This window comes from Talpa europaea (assembly GCF_964194135.1).
Source record: "Talpa europaea genome assembly, chromosome: 2".
Classification (NCBI taxonomy): Eukaryota; Metazoa; Chordata; class Mammalia; order Eulipotyphla; family Talpidae; genus Talpa; species Talpa europaea.
In genome coordinates, this window is record NC_140068.1 from 107,904,828 (window position 1) to 107,922,490 (window position 17,663).

Here is a 17,663-nt window from a genome sequence, read left to right on the forward strand (position 1 = left end):
TTCAGCACATTGCGGGCCCCTGACACACCCAAACCCCAGCTGCTGCATCTCCAGCTCCTCCCAGCCCCTAAGCCACACAGATCCCCTCAATATTCTTGATGGACAGGGCCAGTATCCCCTGCCCTTGGGAAACCAAGCCCCCAAATCTCACCCTCCCCCGTGGGAGAAGTTTCAGGCCAAGAGACTTTCGTGGTGCTGAGCTGCCCCACCTGTGGGGTGAGTGACACGGGCACATGGCACGTCCCCCTCACCTTCTTCAGTGAACCCAACCTCGGATGGAGGGATGGAGGGATGGGTGGGTAGGTGGGTGGGTGGCACCTCCTTGTGGGCCCCTGGACTCCCACAAAGGCAGCCTCATCTGTGGGTGATTTCTGTTGGGGGGTTGAAAGCTCCAGCTCAGCATCTTGCTGACGCTCTCCCTCTGGGCCGGTTCTGCTCTCAGGCCTGCTGCTCGCCACAAGCCAGACTACGAGCCCGCTGTGAGCACTGATGAGGCCCAGAAGAAGCTTGGCAATGTCAAAGCCATTTCATCAGACATATACTTTGGGAGACAAGCCCAAGCTGACGTAAGTGTCCGGAGAGCGTCTCTGGGCCCCACAGCAGCCAACAGGTGGCGTGAGCAGTGTGGGCAGGGGCGAGGGGCACCCACTGGCGGGGACTGCCAGGCCTCTGGGCCAGTGCTGAGCCAAGCTTCACACCCGGGTGCTTGGCTCACCAGCCCCTCGGCCCAGGGAGTGTCGGGGCGTGAGGCGGGGCACCCCTGCTCCTCTCACTCCTTTCCCAGCGCTTTGAATAGTCTTCCCTTTGCCCTTTGGGATGCATTTCAGGGAGTTTTCTGCTGTGTTGTGTTTTACATGATGTTTAAGTGTTGACGTGTGTCTGCAAGTTTTGGGGGCGGAAACCTGCATTTTCAGGTTGTCGCTTCTTGTCTCAGAAACGGTGATGAGTCCATCTCAGTGGGGCTTGCTGAGCAGAAGACTCCAGGGCACGTGTCTCAGCCCCTCCTAACCCCAGGCCCTGGGTCCCCAGAGACACTCGCGGTTGGCAGTTGCTGGGCCAGTCGTGGGGTTCCGAGCCCAGGGGAGCCTGTGGTTCGTGGCAGAGAATTGTCCCTTAGTTCTGAGGGTGCCGGCCTCCCCGGTGGCACAGCAGTTGAGAGCTGGGTTGCGAAGCCTCTGCAGTGCTGGTTCAACCCCCGGCCCCCAGCGAGGGTTCCACATGGTGCGCAGACCTCTCCTGCTGCCCACTGCTCCACTCAGCAGTGTGTTTCGTCATTCTGCCTGTTCTGTTCCCCACTTTGGCTGCCCCCAAGTCGGCCTCATGTGGAGCCGAGTTTGGCCGCCCCGTGTGAGGCCTGGGGGGACTGGCCGCCGTCCCCACTGGGTGTGTGCAGCTGCACAGCCACCTCACTCTCTGGCCCTCTGGTGTCCCCTCCACGGCTGTCGCTGGCCGCTGGCCGGGGGTGCGTGGCAGCTGTGAGCTGCAGGACGCCAGGCCTGGCTGTGGGGGCCACAGGGAGCCAGGATACATGCAGATGGTGGCCCCTCCATGGTCCTGTGCATGACAGGAGCTGATGTCTCCTTGTCCTTGTCTTCTCTAGTACGAGACCAGGGCCCGGCTGGAGAGGCTTTCGGGGAGCTCCTCCATCACTTCCGCAGACCTGTTCGAGGAACAGAGGAAGCAAGCAGAAGGTAACGGGCCGCGGGTCAATGGGCCTCTCCAGGTGTGTGCTGCACAGAATCTTCCATGCCCCTAGGCAGCCACACCTGACACACCCCGCCCTCCTGGTCCAGAGCAGGCTTTCCAGCCGAGGGGTCAGGCCTGAGGCTTCGGCCTGTCCCCCAGTTCCCAGAGCCTCTCCCATCCCCAGAGCCTCTCCCGTCTGGGTGTGGGTAGAGTCTGCTGCAGGTGGGAGCTGGGTGGCCTGGGCTCTGGTGTGACGCCCCCATCCTCAGCGATGACGCCTTGGTGGCCCCTCATGGTGTGTAGCCCCGACCGCCTCTTCTGGGAAGGCTGCCCTTCAGTGGCTGTCCTGGGTTAAGTAAGGTCCTGCTTGCACAGTGCCACCTGGGTGTCTCTACCCCAGCAGGCAGCTAGACTGTCTTTCCCGCGGGGAGCTGCCCCAGGGAGTGGGCCTCAGCTGTCACCACCCCGAGGGGCAGTGTCCCTGAGGTCATGGCTGGAACCTGCTCCAAGTAGGAGACTCCGGGGAGGTGGATCTCCAGCATCCAGTGGCCGCCACTCCTCGTTTCCAAGCCTGGAGGAGCTGGGCACGGGGTGGGGGCACCAACACCAGCAGCTACTGGGCCCACCAGACATAAGGCTCTAGAACAGACCAGAGAGCCTGGGGGTGGCCACCAGGGTGCAGTGGCCCCGCGGCTGCTGTCAGTGCCGGGTCATGGGCAGGAGCCCTGGCCCAACAGACAGTGCAGCCCAGAGAACCTGAGGTGTTGAAAATCTCTCTGGCTGTGTGTGTTTTTATAATTCAAGTTGCTGGAAGTGTTCGTTAAAACAGGGCGCTTGGAGATCACGTGAGAGCCGCCTTCTGTCTGCTGGAGGGAAGCTGTGCCGGCTCATGTTCACCTCCCGCCCCCTTTCAGAGAACAAAGTCCATTAGTTGTTGGAGTCTGTGGGTCCCAGACACACTAGGCCCTGGGAACTTGCAGCCACGGTGAAGTGCACCTGGGGTGCCAGGCCCCCCAAGGCCCCCCTCCCCCAGACAGCACCCTGGCCCTCCCCCAGCCCAGATGGTTCGGACAGTGGTCATCCTCCCTCTGCATCTTCCAGCAAGCTCGTCGTAAACACTGCCGTAATAACCGCCCTAACCATAAGCGCATTGAACAGTTCTTATTAAATATTTACTTTTTGATTAGAGCACATATCAGCGAGGAACAAAGGTTGGTTTTAGAAGACCATTCTGTGTTCCTTATCTTGGCACGTTTCCCCACCTGTGAAAGGTCGGAGTCTCTGGTAGATCCTCTTACCTCAACTGTGGTTTCACTGGGGTGGGGGAAGGGCAGCTCCACATGTGAGCCCCTCCAGGTAAGGGAGATGTGCCTCCTTGGGCGGCCTTCTCCTGGCTGTACCTGTGCCTGCACGGGGGACCCCAGGAGTGAGCCAGCACCCCAGGAATGAACTGAGCCCTGCTCAGGCCCACAGTCAGCCCGGCACGGCACTGTGGTCACTCTCAGCGCAGGGTTACGGCAGGATAGGCACTGCCCAGAACAGGAGCCATGCAGGGCACTGGCTGCACCCACCCCAGCTCCTCCTGATGATGTGGGTCTTGTCACCGGACAAGGGAGCGGATCCAGGTTCCCTCAGCCCGACCTTACCCTCAGCATCACAGGTGCATAAGCTGGAAGCAAGCCAGCTGCCGTTGCTGCTCTGCCCGTGGGGATCAGAGGGAGGGGTCGGGCCTGCTCCCAAACACGGGAAAGGGCTCTTGAGACCCACTGGTCAATTGAAAGAGAACCCGCGGGTGAGGGGGCAGGCAAGGAGTGGGGGTCACTGATCAACAAAAGGCCGGGGGATGCGCTCCCAGGAGACCTGTCTGGGCACAAGAGATCCTCTGTGGTGCTATAGGAAGGCGTCTGCATGGGTCGTTTTTTTTTTTTTTTTTTTAAGATTTTTAATTTATTTTTATGTAGAGGAACTGGGGTGCAGGCCAGAAGTGTGGAGGGTGAGAGGATTCCCCAGAGACAGAGTCGGGGAGCAGAACAGGCAGATCTACTGAAATCCACTGCTGAGGGGAGCAGCAGGCAAGATAGGAGAGGTCTGCTGCGCCGTGTGGGTAGCTCCCTGGCCGGGGATTGAACTCGTGCTGCAGAGGCTGTGGCTAGCTTGAGAGCGCTGAGACTTAACCTCTGTGCCCTGCATGGGTTTTAGGGCTGTGGTGGCTCAAGTGCCCTCGTCCATCTGAGTGTGTCCACTCTCAGTGCTGACTGTGAGCGCCAGTCCCGTGGCGTGAGCGTGCCGGGCGTGTAAGGTCTGAAGATTTAACCCGGCGTGGAGGCCCCAGGGTCTGTAACTCCTTTGATCCGTAACAGCCACTTGATAAGTGGTAACGGTGTGGGAGCGCGACCTCAGTAATGGAAACCGCGGACTGAGGTGCTGGTGGCAGCTGTGCCAGGCCTCTTGGTCGAGTCCCACGGGCCCCTTGCTGTTCCGTCTGAGCCTGCCCACCCAGAGTGAGGTGCCGCGGCCGCCTCCCTTCAGCCCCATACGTGCCCACCCGAGCCCCAAGTGCCTTCTGTGGCTTCTTGTTCATTCGTGTCGCTGGACCTCGGGCTCCCGAGACCTTGGCCAGTCTCTTCTTTTCCTCCTTGCTCTGACCCAGAGTCCAGCAGTGGGGCCTTTGGGGCCCACGAGCCTCAGAAGCTCTGACTTCGGCCTGGCCAGGAGCTACTGGTGATTTGCGGGTGTGTCTGTCCCACACCAAGGCTATGGGGCGCTGTGGCCCAGACTCCATGCCACCAACAGGGTCCCTCTGTCGCCACCAGTGTCTGCTGGGCCGGCCTTGCTTCCACATCTGGCTCGTCGGCCCTGCCCTCTCAGTTCATTTTCTCTTGACTTGTTTTCATTTCAGGGAGATTAGTACACGATGGTCTACTGAAAATTCGTTGTTTGGATGAAGTGCCGAGAGCCGTACTAGGCACCTTCAGTGTGCGGCCCCGCGGTCCAGCCCAGGCCGGCCTCCCTGTGCCCCTGGCCACAGCCACAGCCCTGCCTGGGCCTCCCCTCCTGCCTCTGGGCATCCTCCCACATCCTTCCAGAGGCCAGTCTAGTCATCCTTTGTTTCAAATCCCGCCCCTGGCTTCTGGCATGGCCCCGCCACCAGGTCATCATCTACCCTCAGGGCTGTGGCTCCTGTCCCCTTTACCACTGGCCTGGCTACCCCTGGCCCCCCAGGGCCTCTCCCTCCTCACCCGCCACCCCTGGTGTCCACAGGCCTGGCAAGGGAGCCTTCACTCAGGTGAACGAATGGACAGTAACGTGGGAGCTGTGCAGCTGGGGGCCCCACAGCTAGTCCTCATCCTTCCGCCCACAGTGGCATGGCCTGGCATGACAGGCACACAGCCTGATGTGTCCCCTCCAGCTCCACGAGCCAGGGAGAGCCCCCACCTAGCTGGCTGCTCTAGCTGGAAACCTGGGAGACCCCTAGTTCATGTCCCTTCTAGTCCCCACGGCCAGCGGGTCAGTGGCCTCCTCAGGACAAATCTCCATATGCCCAGGGTCCCACTGTCCAGCCTAGGCTGCCCACAGGCCCCTTGGCGGACCCCACGTACCTTCTGCCCTCACTGCGCATTGTCCGTGGGGGAGCAGGGCTGGGCCCAGCCGGCCCATGGCAGGTGTCAGGGACTGAGAGCAGAGAGCGGGGCCAGACGAGTCCGCGGGCCCAGGATCCCCTTCCTGAGGAAGCACCTGCACTGCTGTTTCCTGAGCCCATTGTGCGACCAAGACAGCGTCGGTGACCGGCGGTGGCCAGCCCAGCCCGCCGCCCTGGGGGCCCTCAGAGTCGCATTGAGTCTGGAGGAGGCTTTGGGGCACTCAGGCTCTGCCGTCAGGCTCCACTGCATCTGCCGCTGCCATGGGGTGGCCCTCTGCTCAGACAGGGGAAGGCCTCCAAGGCTTTGAGGTCAGCGGGGCTGAGGAGCGGAGGACCCTGCCCAGCGTGCGGGGTTGGGGCCGGCGTGCACCAGCCCAGTTGATCCTGGGAGAGGGGCCTGGGGCTCTTGCTTCCAGGCAAGGCGGTGTCCGGGTGTGTGTGGGCCTGCGGGGCAGCTACGCTTGGCTCCCCAAAGGGCTGCTTGGCTCACTCCCATCCCCCCACAAGCATCTTATTACAGCTACAAGACCTATTACAAAAGTTAACCTCAAGCCCCGCCTGGCAGCTCTGGGGGCCCGTGAGGTGTGGCCACGCTGCCGGCTTCCCCGGGCTGGGATAAGTGTGTTGATGTTTGCATCGGGGCGACCAAGACGTGAGCGATGGGGCTGCGGTCACTGGCTCAGCAGGAAAGGGCGGATGGGCTCTGGCCATGGGGGCCAGCCATGAGCTGGGCTGCAGGTCAGGCAGAAAGGGGCGCCGGGCAGGCTCACCCACGCGGCCCCTCTGGGGTGCTGGGCTGTGTGCGAACGGGTGTGTAACGAAACCAGGGCCTGGTAGTGTCGTTTCTGGGATTTCTTCCCCCTCAACATCCCACGGAAATGCAGCTGGGGGAGACAGTGTTGCTTCAGGGCCCGCTGTGCTGGGGCCGCTCCCCCCAGGAGCAAGCGGGAGGGCGGCCGTGCCTTACCCCGGTCACCCCACAGCCAGCACCGCTCCTCTCTGAGGCCGAGGACCCCAGAAAGGCTCTCATCGGCCAGGCCTGGTCACAGCATCCAGAGAAGGGCCAGGGCCTCTGCAGAAGGGAACATGGGCAGCTGCGCTCAAGGCCGCGCCTCTCTGGTCTGGGGTCACCCCCTGGAGGGAACAGCCCAGAGACTGAGGCGGAGGCGCTCATGCTGCTGGACTGAAGCCCCAGGGCCTGGCTGCCCTCGGGTGGGTCTTGCAGCTGGTTCACGGGGACAGCGCCCAGCCACGCCACTTCCCCCTAAACCTGTGAGCTTCCCGAGGGAGGGGTCCCAGCGGCTCACTGTCCCCAGCCCTGGGCGCCTGGGCCATCTGCTGAAGCCCCGTGACCAGCGTCTGCTCTGCGCAGGAAACTACACCCTGAGGAGCGTGCTGCCCGCCACGCCACACATGGCCCAGCTGAAGCAGGGCGTGCGCACCGTGGCCGGGAAGCTCTCCGTCTTTGCCAACGGGGTCATGACTTCCATCCAGGTCAGTGGGGCCGGGCAGAGCGCGGCGCGGGGCCAGGGCTCCGAAGTCAGGTCTGGACCAGGCTTCAGTGGTCAGAAAAGTAGATTTCCCGTCACTGATGTCTGTGTTCCCTGCAGCGTGGCCTGCGGCATTCTGGAAAGCGCGGGCCTTCCCTCTGGCCGGTTTTCAGATTCTTGGCTCAAGGGGAACGGGCACAGGAAGTGCCAGGGCTGCCCCCCACTTTCTCCTGCTCTGAACAGGGAAATTAAGAAGGAACGTGAAGTGACCCGAAACCCCACGGGGCCCGGCACTCAGCCTCTTCAGGGCTGGGTTTTGGGCTGGGTTTCTGGGCGTCCTTTTCTGCGCACATCTTTTTGAAGTGAGAAGGGACAGTTGTGTGGCCGGCTTTGTCCCGTTTTTCTCCACCACGTTTTGTTGCAAGCATTTCCATGTAATTAAAATTCCTTCAGAAGCCACTCTGTGGAGTGAACATAATGCCATTTGTTCAGCTGGCCTGTTGCTGGCGACCCTAGCCCAGCGAGGGGGTGCAAATGCCTGTGGGGGGGTGGGGGGTGCTGGTCGGCTGTGCCGCAGGCTTGTTCCCTGTTGCTCTTCGGGCTGTTTGGGAGGGAGTTAGAGGACGTAGGGCCTGATGGAGTGGGGGCCCTGTTCCCTCCAAGGGGGTCCCCAGGATAGGAGGGTGGGATACCCCTCAGGTGGAGGGGCCTTGGGCCCTGCGCATTTTGTTTTCCCTCCGGCCAGCTGTACTCACATTGTTCCTTGCCCCCGGGGACACCCCTGTTTGACAGATGGTCACCCCCATTTCATAGGTTGAGACACAGTCACAAAGAGGTTAAGTCACTTCTGCGGGACCTCTCCGCTGGCCAGAATTTCAGGGTTCAGGCTCCCAGCATATGCCCTGCTCCCTGGAGGTGCCTGCCAGCCCCCACCCCCTGCCCAGGGCTCAGCATTCCTGGCCTCACTACCCCACCCCCTGCCCCCAGCCCAGGGGCCCACCAGAGACCCTGTCAGCCTCCATGAGAGGTGCAAACACCTGTGCTCTCCCTCCAGGACCGCTATGGCTCTTAGGCCGTCCGAGCCCCCTGCAGGAGCTTCCTTCCTCAGGCCAGGGCTGGCCAGGCCGCCACGGAAGGAGCCACTTAGGCGGATGGTTTTGCTACTTTTCACATCCTACACGCACTTGATCTAATCTTGCCTTTGAGAAACCCTGTTCTGATGCAGAGCTGACGGTAACGTCTGGTGTCACCCGCACGAGCGCTCCCGCCTACCCAAGCCTGCCCCTGCTTTCATTTGGAACCTTTAGCTCTAACTGCGGGGAGCTGGAGACCCCTCCCTCCGCTCTCCCTGCACCGGGAGCCCCATGTGCAGCCTGTGACCATGGCCCAGAGGCCCCAGTGCCGACCAGGCCGGAGTCAGGAGACCCACAGTGCATGCAGCCTTCAGAAGAGGGAGCCCAGAATAAAAACAGAAGACCGAAAATGACCCTTGTCCGGTGCGACAAACTGCTTCACCTGTGTTTCACAAATTAAGGTGATTTCAAAATAATGTTTCCAGTCATCTGACCCTTTGTAAATTGTTTATTTTGTATGGTCTACAAATTGAAACATAATTTTCAGTGAGTGCTTCTTAACACAACTAAGCTTCAGCACAGCCAGGGGAATTAATTTTCTCTTCTGACACGGTGTTGCTGTTTGAACTTTAGAGAAATGTAAGACGAGACCCCCTGGGCGTGCTTATAAATTGGCATGGTATGCAGAGTTAAAAAGAGTAAGGTAAGCAGGTACGCCCACAGAGAATGCCTCACTGTAGGGGAAAATATCACTGAGTAGTTTTGTTAATATTTTTTATTTTAATCTTGGGTTTTGCAAAAATTACAGAATATGTGTAAATGAATAAAGAAAAATAATTCTAATGCTGTGTTTTAGACAGCATTAGAATATATTGTTCAGCACAGTAAAATATATTTGAAATTTGAACCAGAGATGTGGTTTCAGCTGAATATTTTGTGAATCTTTCTTAAAACCTAAAATTTGTAGCCTTCTAAACGGAATAAAGAGTTACAGCAGATGTCCTGTCTTCCTGGGGGCACCGTGCGGGGCTGGGCCGGCCTCTCCCCACCTGCTCTCCCTTCCTGATGCAGCGGGGCCCGGGTGTTCCCGGGGTGGGGGTCCTGCTGAAGTGAGGGTGTGCATGTGCAAGCGAGCGCGTGTGTCTCAAGCTCTGAGTGCTGGGGACACCCCCATGCAGAAAAGAGCGCTCTCTTCCTGCTCCGGCCAGAGTCCAGGGCAAAGAGTCTGCAGGGCTGGTTTCTGGAGAGGCTGCCCTCCTGCGCGGGGCAGGCAGGCTGCCCTCTCCTCTGTGTCCTTCCTCACATGGTCTTCCCCAGAAGGAGCCAGACATGGGGTGTTGCTTACCCCCCAAAAGGACTCCAGTCCTCTGGGGCCGGTCCCGCCTGTGTGCTCGGTTACCTCACCTCCTCCCGCTGGGGCCAGGGCGTGGGCACACTGAGGGGGCGTGACTTCCCTCTGCCCTTCAAGGTTCTTGGCTGTGAGGCCCCCTGTAGTCAAGGGCAGATTAACAGCCCTAAGTCACACACATGGGTAGCTGGTGTGGGGGACGGGGTGTAGGGAGCTCTTCAGGGGCCGGTCTGGGGGGTACCTTGAGAAGGGATTCACAGAGAAGGCCACAAGCCAGTGAGTACAGGAGGTGTCCCCAGCCCCCGGGGAGTCAGAGGCCACACAGCCTGAAAGACCAGTCGCTCTGCAGAGGGAGAGGAAATCCTCCAGAAAGAGGAGCAGAGTTGGGCTACCCTTTCTGATAAAAGGTGAGGACTCAGGGATAAAGGGGAGGAGGGTGGAAGGAGAGATGGGCAGAGGGGCTGGCGCTGTCTCCCCGCTGGCCAGGACCCTCCCACATCCGGCTCGCAGCCCCACAGAAATGCCTCCTTTCCCGGGCATCCGGGGAGGCCAATGGATACATGCCAGATGCCAGGAAAGGATGAGGGGAGAGGACAAATGGAGGGGGCAAAGAGAGACGGGGCACTTTATATGGGGGCTAGGGAAGGCAGCACTGGTGGTGACATTTGAGCAGACTCAGTTGACGTGAAAGAGTAACGAGGAGAGGGGCTGCAAGTGCAAAGGCCCTGAGGCATGCAAGGAGCCCTGGGAAGGCCAGACCAACAAGCAGGGTCAGCTGGGGTCAGAGATGGTGCTGGCCAGTCACTGTGGGGTCTTTGCCATTTTATTTTGCACAAAATGAGATGCCCCAGGAGGTTCTGAGCGCAGCAGCACGACCTGACCTTTAACTGGCAATGCTGAGAATGTGTGGGCACAGGCGGGCATGGAAAGACTGCAAGGAGGCCGCTGTGCAGTCAAGGCCTGGGGATATGGCTTTAGGATTTAACTGGGGTAAAGGCAGAGCTGGGCTTTGCTGAGGCTTTACAATGGAGTGTGAGAGCAAGTCAGGGATGGGGACTCTGGCAGCTGGGAAGGGGCCCGATGAGGGGTTGTGGGCTCCGGGGGAGGCAACGGAGAGGTTGGTTTGGGGTGTGTTCATCTGAGATGCAGTTGGATTCCCAGGCTGGCTCTGTGAGTCTGGAGCTTAGGGACCGGGTGGGGCTAGGAGCCCTCAGTCTAGACAGAAATGGCTTTCAAAACCGGAGTTTGCGTGTGGCTGCTATTAGCAGGAACCCCCAAACAGTGTCCGCATTCAAATAGGCTTGTTTTCCTTTCCTCAAAGCATGACCCTAGTGAGCAGCCTAGGGGTAGAGTAGCATGACCACTGGCCAGGGCCTGGCAGCCACTCATTTCTCTGCTAACCTCCTGGTGTGTCCTTCACCCCATGAGCTCAACACGGCTGCCTCGCTCCAGCCATCGAGTGTGTGTTTCAGGCAGAAAGGGAAGGACAAATGGGTTGGATGCCCCCTGTCTGCCTCCCCCCTACACCTTAATGGCCAGAAACGGTCACAGGCCCACCCTGAGCTGCAGCTAGAGGTGCGGGAGGAGAGGCTCAGGGAGGCCTGCAGAGGCCCGGGAGGAAGGACCTGGTGGCCAGGAGGGGCGCGAGTGTCCCAGCCATGCCGGCACTGGCCTTGGGAGTGAGCAGTGAGCAAGACACCTGCGTGTCTGCATTTACTGACCAGACCTCACAGAGAGGGCCGGGCCCCGCGATGCCTGCTCATGTCACCCCCACAGCAACCATGTGCAGCGCATATCCCCTCTGCCCTTATAAATGGGGAAACTGAGGTGCAGGGCAATGTCCTAGGACAGGCAGCTGGAAGGCAGTGGAACCAGGACCAGCCGTTTGCATCTGGGCCTCCGGCATCCTGGGGGATTCCACTGTAGTGCCACAGGATGTTACCTGGGTGTCTGTGTTTGGGGGCACCTGTGGCAAGTGTGAACCAAGACATGTTTCCACTCCCCCCAAACCAAATGCACCCCTGACTCTACTTCCCTCTGGCTGGATTTCCAAAACCCCATGGCCAGGCCCAGCAAAAAGCACCACCCTGGCCATGGGAGTAGGAGAGGAGGTGGAGGCGCCGACCGGAGAGAGACCCCCAGCAGCCCTGGGCTTGCCTCTCCTCCCCTCCGCCCCAACCCCACCTGCTCCAGCTTAAATAAAGCTCCAGAAGGGGCCTGATGGGCTTTGTGCAGGCAGGAGCCGCCCGCAACAACCAAGCAGCCTGAGAGGGTGTCAAGCAAGAACTAGAGCTTCTGTCACCCCACGCAATGGGTGTGGTGTTCCTAGGAGAGGGGGGTTCAGGGCAGCAGAATAGGGTGATGGGGGAGAAACACACGCCTGCTCCCCAGGTCGGACATTGCCAAGGTCAGCTCTGGCACCTGTAAAACATCCTCGGCTTTACCCGCAGGCAGGGAGAACCCTGAGGCCCAGCAGCGGCACCGCTAGTAGCGGGAAGAGCTGGGAACGGGGCGCCCCAGTCTCCACCTCGCACACGGAGGTGAGGCCTTGCGTCTTTCCTTCCCCAGCCAGACGCAGGTTTCTCCACGCCGGGCCCGGCACGGCCCTTTTGGTTTCTCTGGGGGTCCCCAGAGAGTTTGGCTGATGGTACAAAGAACAAGGCCTGCGCCCCCTGATCCTCACCAACTTGCCAGGCGTGGCCGTGATGGGATGCAACAGACGCTGACTCCTCTGTAGCTCTAGGGCCTCAAAGGCCAGGCCAGGTGCGCCAGGCACCCACCTCCAGCCCCCAGCAGGTACATTTGCCTGTGTTTGCCAGTTCGGGCTTCCCTGGGTGAATTTGCATTTGCTCTGTTACTATGGTGTCGCGTTCCGCCATGAGGACTCTGCAAGAGGGAAGCCAGGTGCAGACACCCAACCTCTTCCCGCTGCGACTCCATTTTACCAACAGCAGCACAGCTGAGGAGGTGTCGGGCAAAGCCCCCCTTCCCAGCAGCCAGGTCATCTTTAAGCACCTGCTGCTGCCGCTGCTTCCACCTGACGGTGTTTGAGGAGGAGCTAGCACCCGGCTGTCCAGGAGGGGCAGAGGTGGGGGCATGTGCTTCGGGAACAGCGCCCATCCCGGCTCCTCCTCACCGTGGTTACAGGCCGAGGGGCACCCACGCCCGCTGCTCAGAGGGTCCCAGCTGACCCACAAGGAGCTCTCCCAACAAACACCCCGAGAGAGGCTTTGGGCTCTGCTCACCGAGACACCCCAGGACCAGAGGCCCGCACTGCAGGCCACTGTGGGGATGTGTTCCCAGCTTCTGAGTTCAGTTTCACCCAAACACCCTGAGGATGCGAACTGGGGTCTGGGAGGAGTGGGCAGACCAGCTGGAGAATGGGCCAGAAACTAGAGCTGAACAGACACTGCCCAGGCCGCCGCTGCGGGGTCCCCCTGGGAAACCCCAACTTGGCTCCACTTTCTCACCAGCGTGGTGCAGGGCCTGTGGTCAGCCTGCTGATGGTGGGTGGCGCCAGGGAAGGTGCCAGCTCTGGCTCGTTTCCCAGCGGCCCCTGCCCACCACCTCCAGACCCTCTTCTGTGCAGCCATCCGCCCCGTGTCAACTCTCTTCGTCATGTCCACCCGCAGGCATGCCCGTATCCCAGACACCTCCACGGTGGACTGACGTTGCAATTGTCTTCTTCACTCTACGGGTTCCCCATCTTCTCTCTTAATAAACAGAAATTCCTGGGGCCTCCCTGGTGGCGCAGGGGTTAAAGATAACGCTATCAAGCCATCGCCAGCCACTGAGGCACAAGTTCGATCCCCGGCCAGGGAGGTGACCCACATGGCGCAGCAGACCTCTCCTGTCTCCCCGCTGCTCCCCTCAGCAGTGTGTTTCAGTCAGTCTGCCTGTTCTGCTCCCCACTCTGTCTCTGGGGAATCCTCTCACCCCCGCACCTCTGGCCTGCACCCCAGTCCTTGTATGCATAAATTAATCTGTAAAAAAATAAACGGGCCTCCCTGGTGGCACAGCGGTTGAGTGCTGGGCTGACTGCAGCCTCTGCGGCGCCGGTTCGATCCCCAGCTGCTTCCCGGCCACCAGAGGAGGGTCCCACATGGCGCACAGACCTCTCCTGCCGCCCACTGCTCCCCTCAGCAGTGTACTTTGGTCCTTCTGCCTGCTCTGCTCCCCGCTCTGGCTCTGGTGAGTTCTCTCACCCTCCCATGCTTCTCACTGTGCCCAGTGCTTGCACACATAAATAAATCTTAAAAAAAAAAAAATACTGTTAAAAAAAAAAAAAAAGAAACTGAGAAGAAAAGAAGCAGAACAAAAAAGCCGAGAGAAACAGAACCACAAGAGCAGCAGAGATCACCAGAGAGCCCAGAAAGAGTGAAGACTTGCTGGGGGCTGGGAGGCCTGCCAGCCTACCTGCCATGTGCCCAGTAAAAGCCGATAAAAGCCTGAGAAGCCACTGAGGGCTCCAGGACACCTCCTTTACCTGGTCTGCTGGATCAGAAAACCTGCCCTGTGTCATTCCTGTCCCCTACAGGTTTTGATTTGCATTTCCCTGATTATAAGGGATGTTGAACATTTTTTCATATGCCTGCTGGTGAATTGGTGAAGGAAATTGTATGGGGACTACACCTGGGGGGATGGGGGAAAGCAAACATTCTTGAAAAATGAACAATGGTGTAAAATATATATATAAATAAAAAAAATAAAAGCGGGGAAAAAAATAAAACCTTAAATGGCATCTCCCTTGGCCCCAGAGGCTCACATCCAGCAAACAGACCAGGGAAATAATGGGGCTGGGCGCTGAGGTGGGGCATTGGCATGGACACAGAACCACGTCTCCTCTGGTCAGGATGGGAGAGGGGCAAGCACAGCGGACAGCTGGAGCCGCCCTGGGGAGAGATCCCCAGGGGCCAGGAAACCTGTATCAAAGGAATACAAAAGAAGCTTTGTGCTGGTGTGTTTCACACACCCTGCGCAGATAGCTCCAGCAGCTTTAGAAAATGTGTGTAGTTGTGTGGCCACCGGCACCCGCTGGATAGAATACAGGCCGCAACTAATTTTTAAGTGAAAAATAAACAAGGGGTGGAACCGCCCATGTAACAGGATCTGCTTTTGTGAGTCTCCTGGAAGTGATGGTATCTCCATGGCTCCCTGTGAGTGGAGGCAACAGAAAAGGATCAGAGAGAATACACCAGAAGGCCAGCAGTTACCCTCTGTCCACAGCAACTGGCGTGTCCCAGGGCCGGTATGACTTTGAGATGAGTAGCAGGCGTCCCTGTAGGGATGACAGGTGCCCCCCTTGGAGCAGGTAGGCCCCAGCACTGGCTCATGTTCCTGTGTGTGTCCTGGAGCTACAGAGACAACACGCACAGACATGAAGACAGCTCAGTAACACTAGCCCTTACTGCTGGCATTAGGGCCCCTACTGCGGGAAGACCTACAGCGTGTTGGAGAGTTCTTGGCAAATGCCCACTCTGCATCCCTACTATAGTTAGGAAGCTGCGGGGCATTGGGGACGTCGAGGGACATTTTAGGAAAGGAAACCCCATGTGGCAGAAGCGGGATTCTCAGGGCCTGGTGGGGCTGAGCTGGGCTGGCGAGGCGATGGCCACCCTTCCGAGTCTTGAGCATCATTGTCAAAGGCATCATCGGTGAGGCTTTCCTTATGCCCCCCCCATGCCGTGGCGTGCCTGCTGGTGCCAAGCCCTCCCTAATTCAATGTCACTGACAGTGAAAGCAGGGTGGGCAGCATCTGGCTCCCAGCTCACTCCCAAGACAGTCACCTGGTCATTCCCAAGAGGACTCACTGGAGCATTAGGCTGTGGGTATGGCCTACAGTTTGGGGTAAGTGTTGCTCATGCCCTCCCATTTGGCAGGTAGCCACAAGCTCCTACTGTGTATGAGCACGAGGACCCCACTGATGGACCACAGTGAGGACTATGCTGAAATCCAGGTGGCTTCCTGGAGTTGGCTGCTCTGCTCACCTAAGTCAGGAGAGACTCAGAGAGGAAGAGGGTCTGAGAGTTGGGGGCAGACCTAGCCAGGTCCAGGTGCAAGTCCCACCTCCCACACTGTCTGCCTACACAAGCTAGGAGGCCCACCTCTCCTTTCTGCGGCTGAGCTTGGGGCCCTCATGGCGACGTGAGCATGATGTCTAGTAAAGAATAGAGTTCTTGGCAGGGCTCCTGGCACATGGAGAGTCTTTGGTGGCTCTTCCTGCACATAATTAGGCTGTTCCTGGGCAGGGAGGATGAGAAACATTCAGGAAGAGAATGAGCATATTGCAGAAGGTAGAAATCCCCAGAGTTTGGTGGCTGCAGCAGTCAGTAGAGGTCAGCTTGCTGGTCTGAAAGCTGTGCAGCCTGGAAAGGTGTGGTGTGGTTACCTGGTGGGATCGAGGGAACTAGGAAGTCATGGACGTGCTGGGACGAAAGGTCCCCAGGCAGAGACAGGAGGCAGCCTGGCACCAAAGGACAGGTCAGGGGTCTGACTGCAGGACTGAGCTCTGTCTTCACACCTTTGAGTGTTGCCTCTGAAGTTCCAGCTTTTGACTGAGACTGCCTTTGGAAAGCTGCCTCTGATGGAATGGACCAGATCTGGATCCAGAGACCACATTAGAAAATCTTTCTAGAAGGATCCTTAGGGCTTGTCTTTTACACACTCTTTATATCACAGATGAAGAAATTGGATGAGAATTGGGTTGGTCCCTTGTTCAGGCAATATCCAGTTAGCAAAGACCATTCAGAAGAATACCCAGTGCAGACCCCCCTGGGATCCAGGGGAAACAGGGGCTAGGTCCCCCCAAATCCTCAGGTGCTCAAGCCCCTTATAAAATGGCATAGCACTTGCATCTGACTTACACACATCCTCCCCTGTATTTTAAATCACCTCAGGTTACTCCTAACAGTGAATGCAAAGCGAGTGCTATGGAAATAGCTGTTGTCCCTGGCAGCCCAGACAAGCCAGGGCACGCTGCCCGTGGACGCAGCAGGCCAGCTCCCACCCAGCCAAGATTTTCATATGACAGTCTGTGCTCCTTGGGGGAGGTGGGGCGGGCTGGCCTTCTCTTTCACTGCCAAGTATTTCTGATCTTTTATGTAGTTCAGAAAAAGGAGGATGTGGGACAGCAGAGGAATGTTCTTCTAGTTAGCTTTGGGTAAACGCCTCAGCTCGGCACCACCTTGCACCCAGCTCGTGGGCAGTTTAGGGGTCATTTACTCATCCCCTCTGCCACATGCACCTGCAGTGTGCTAGGGCTGGGCTGACCAGATTGTAGGATGGAACAATTGGTAAAGCACCCTCAGCCCCTGCCTTGTGTGTCCTGACTTGTTCTCTGTGGTATTGGTGTGCCCTTGTGTATTTTATCAGTCCCTTCCAGAAGGACTTTGGGTAGGGCCTCCCTGGTGGTGCAAGGGGTTAAGTCTCAGCACTGTGGACTTATCTGCAGCCACAGCAGCATGAGTTTGATCCCCATGCAGGGAGCTACCCACAAGGTGCAGCAGACCTCTCCTGGCTCACCCACTGCTCACCTCAGCAGTGTATTTCAGTAGATCTGCCTGTTCTGCTCCCCTCTCTGTCTCTGGTGAATTCCCCACCCCCACATCTCTGGCCTGTACCCCAGCTCTTGTATGTATAAATAAATAAAATAAATCTTAAAAAAAAAGGACCTTGGGGAGTGTCTTAGTGTCTTGTCTTAGCCATGGCAAACAAATCTGTCCCCTGTGCAAGTGTCACCTCTCTATAGGGCACATTTCGGGGTGGGAGGGTTGCATGGTGAGAAGGTGATGGTGTGTGGTTTTCACAGTGGCCATTCCTGTGCCCAATGCCTCAGCAGGGCACGCTGCTGTCGGCCCGGGGCACGGCTTGCCCACCCAGTCTGTTCAGGAGAGTGTGTTGCCAACCTTTGGGATTTTACAGTCAGTGTTATGAGTAACCTGAGGTGATTTAAAATGCAGGGAAGTATGTGTGTAAGTCAGATGCAAATGCTATGCCATTTTATAAGGAGCTTGAGCACCTGAGGATGTGGGGGGACCTAGCACCAGTTTCCCCTGCATCCCAGGGATGGAGGCACTAGGACTCCAAAGTTGAGTATCCAAAGTCTACAGAAACCCACCATTCCCCGAAAAGTCCTCAGCTGTTTCTGTGCAGCTGGAGGGCTGAGTTTGAGGATGACTTCCTTTCTCTCGTGGGACAGATATTTAACCTTTTCAGAGGTAATCTGAGCTTTTGACCGAGACAGTTGGTATCCTCTCTGTCCTGGGAAATTTAGTACCTGAATAGTATTTAGGTACGATTACCTAAAGCTCCTTTGGAAGCTCCTTTGGAAGGACTGCAGGAAAGGAGGTCATCCACAGCTGTTGGATGACAGCTCCCCCTGAGAGAGTTAAGTCTCTCAAGCCCCTTCCCAAGGCATTTCCAAGAAG

The 17,663-nt window shown here is 58.2% G+C and overlaps 2 protein-coding genes across 2 annotated transcripts in view; both read left to right on the forward strand.

Moving 5' to 3' along the window:
- LOC311167625 (ADP-ribosylation factor GTPase-activating protein 3-like) overlaps positions 1-7,888 on the forward strand; it is a gene marked incomplete at both ends in the record, with an annotated part of 69,454 nt that extends 61,566 nt beyond the window's left edge. The window contains 4 exon segments of the mRNA XM_084228700.1: positions 443-566; positions 1,601-1,691; positions 6,699-6,820; positions 7,871-7,888. Of these exon segments, the coding sequence (XP_084084826.1) occupies positions 443-566; positions 1,601-1,691; positions 6,699-6,820; positions 7,871-7,888 (355 nt within the window).
- The window catches only part of LOC311188223 (saoe class I histocompatibility antigen, A alpha chain-like), a gene marked incomplete at both ends in the record, with an annotated part of 296,532 nt that overhangs the window by 178,915 nt on the left and 99,954 nt on the right, over positions 1-17,663 (forward strand). The window lies entirely within an intron of this gene.